The sequence below is a fragment of the Megalops cyprinoides genome, chromosome 25 (assembly GCF_013368585.1).
Source record: "Megalops cyprinoides isolate fMegCyp1 chromosome 25, fMegCyp1.pri, whole genome shotgun sequence".
Classification (NCBI taxonomy): domain Eukaryota; kingdom Metazoa; phylum Chordata; class Actinopteri; order Elopiformes; family Megalopidae; genus Megalops; species Megalops cyprinoides.
In genome coordinates, this window is record NC_050607.1 from 5111485 (window position 1) to 5114570 (window position 3086).

Below are 3086 nucleotides of genomic sequence, written 5' to 3' on the forward strand. Positions count from 1 at the left end.
GTCTCATCTCGTATCTCGTATCGAGCTGCAGATGTTTATGCCATCATGTGTTTTGGGTTCTCCTTCTCTTTATGGCCCCTAAACAGGCCTTAAAAGGATCTCCAGTTCTTGAGTTTCCACCAGAATTTCCCTATAAACAATCTGAGGCATTCTCATGGCATCGGTGCAAAACCTTTGGATGTAGTATTTATTTTTGTGTGGGGAGATGTATTGCGAGCTGGCTGTTTGGTTAGCACCCCCCCGTGCCCCCCATTCCCCCCCCCCCGCGTTCTCCCAGTTTGCCAAGTGGTGCTTGCGGGCGGTAGGGGCCCGTCAGATTTGCAAGAGCCACTTTTCCACCAAAGAGGCCTGTGTTTGCTTTCTTGTGTGGTCAGAGTCAGGGGCTGACCCTGGTATTAAAACAAATGGGACTCATACCTCTAATAGGAAAGCCGTAAACCTCCTCAGCCAAGCGCCTGGGCTTCCTCCTCGGGATAATTTAATCCAGATTAGACTCTGGCTTCTTTCTTTCTCCTTGTCATTCCTCACCCCTCTCTCTCCTGTCTCTTCCCCCTGTAGATCTACACTGATTGGGCAAACCACTACCTGGCGAAGTCCGGCTGTCCCAGGCTTATCAAGGACCTGACCCAGGACATTGCTGATGGAGTTCTGCTGGCAGAAATCATCCAGATCATAGGTGAGAGCACACCTGTCTACATACCTGTGCACACACATACATGTACACTCACAGATACACCCAAAAGTATAGACACAGACACACACATACGTACAAACACACTCACAATTATGCACGCATGCAAAAAACACACACTTGCAAAGGCAGACGTGCGTGCACGCACACACACACACACACACACACACACACACACATACACAAACACATACATCATGCATACACACACTCGCACACGCAGAACAGCATACACACACACACACACACACACACACACAGACGTACATCATGCATACACACTCACAGTACAGTACAGCACACTCACATCCACACCCACACACACCCCCAAAATCCTGGAAAACCTTGTGATACTTCTACCTGCTGTAAAACGTGAATAAACCCCCAGCACTCAGTCTGAGAGCTTGAGCTTTGCTGGAGCTGCACTCAGCCTGAGCTCAGTCAAGAGAAATCCATGACCTCGGCACATAAAGAGTGATTGTAAACTATTTATGCTCTATTAAAGCATGTGTATCCCATGTGTGCTCTTTAGCGAGCCCGGAGTGGCCTGTGTTATTTTTTCCCCCCCCTTTTTATTCCTCTCCTCTACTGTCTTGCAACTTTACCCCGGTCCTCAGACAGACAACAGCCAAGGATCCGATGTCAGTACTGATTTGGCAGCAGCTGATGAATTAGCAGACCCATTTTTTTTTTCCCCCCCTCTTGCTTTTCTTGCGCTGGGTGAGTGCTTCGCCTGGAGTGTTATTTCCCCACACTGCGCAGCGCTGCTAAAGCACGCTAGCACTTCAGCTGCCGCTCTGCTGTGGACAGCCAGGTTATCGGATCCTGCATGCTCAGTTATTTCTCACCATAAACCCCATTTCTCTGCTGTTTTTCTTCCAGCTAATGAAAAAGTGGAAGATATCAATGGCTGTCCCAGGAGTCAGTCTCAAATGGTAAGTCCACAGTTTTACTTTTCAAGTACTTGTAGTTTGATTAGATATGATAGGTTATTGTTGGCCGAACATTATTATGTATGCTATTGATTATGGTTCGGTTGAATGAGTAGCATACCGTCTGTGATGGCTGCATTTTACTGGGGTCCTCTGCTGTTGATAAGCTAAGATATTCACAGCTGTGACTTGAGTTTTAAAATTACATTCTATAATGTTATTTACTCATGAAATAACCGGTGAAGATATTAAATATTTACAGTTGTCTAATATGTTTAAACACCAAGCACACCAAAGTAATCAACTGATACCAAAGGCAAACAAATTTATTGGCTGACTAATTGTTAAATACATTCAGAGTCTTAAAAAGAAAAAAAAACACCCCCCTTTCCTGTGTGAGTTGAATAATATTCCTAACCTCTTTAGAAAGGCCTGATTCTGCGGGAGCGTTTGGGGGCTTTTTGTGGCCATCCTGGGTTTTCTAGAGCCTCTGTAATTAAAAGGGGCTTAGCAGTGGTTCTCATGTCGTGAGCTTTGATCCCCAACCTCCCGTTCTGTTTTTGAGTGCCCCACTTTTCGGGGAGTCAGAGGGGAGTGTTTCCATGGTGGATTTGTCCCACATAGCGACCCCGCGGGGGCCGGGTCGGACCGGGACGCCGCGCCGTGTCGGACCAGCACCGCGTTGACCCGCTGGGACGAGCCTGTCACACTGCAGGCATGTGGAGCAGCGTGCCATTGGCTGGCCTTAGGACTGCCGAGTCCCAGGCTCTAGGGCCCCGCTGACCCATCACCAGCTGCACAGCCCTGTTGGGGGAATAGAGACTTCACTCTCAGGAGCACGGTGTCTGCCGTTGCGTGTCAGGGGGCCGAAGTGCTCATAGCCCTGACCAGTCAGCGCAGTCGCGCGGGTGGATTTTGCGGTACAGAGTTGGCGTACAGCAGGGGCCCGTCTCCGGAGCTTAAGATTCACTGGTCAGACAAAGATGCCGTACATTACAGGTAAAGGCACGATATGTCTGGGTGTGATGTCATTTCCTGCTTGCAGTCAGTACCTGGAGTATATGTGAATATGTGAGTGTCCGTGTGAGTGCAAGAGAGTGAGTGAGTGAATGAGTGTGTGTGTGTGTGTGTGTGTGTGTGTGTGTGTGTGTGTGTGTGTGTGTGTGTGTGTCGGAGTGAGTGAATGGGTCTCAGCATAGTTCTGTTTGTGGTTTGAAGTTATCTTTTAATGTTTTCCAGTTAAGACTAACTTCAGGAAACTGTAATGTACCAGTTCTACTTGGGTAGAAACATTAGCAATTATATCAGTTCTGAATCACATATGCACTCTGGGTAATTGCTCCTTTAGGGCATGCGGTCTTAGTCTTAGTACTGATCAAAAACTATCAAATTACCATGCTTGTTTTACACATTAAATATTTCTGAATACCTGTGTGATGGTCTTAGTTAACTCCCAGTGTGAC

General features: G+C 47.5%; 1 protein-coding gene across 1 annotated transcript in view; it reads left to right on the forward strand.

Annotated features, from left to right (window-relative positions):
• Positions 1–661: 661 nt before the first annotated feature.
• Positions 662–3086, forward strand: part of nav3 (neuron navigator 3) — a 119073-nt gene continuing 116648 nt past the window's right edge. The window contains exons 1-2 of the mRNA XM_036519792.1: positions 662–676; positions 1574–1626. Coding sequence (XP_036375685.1) covers positions 1624–1626 — 3 coding nt within the window. The 5' untranslated portion in view covers positions 662–676; positions 1574–1623. The remainder of the gene's footprint in view (positions 677–1573; positions 1627–3086) is intronic.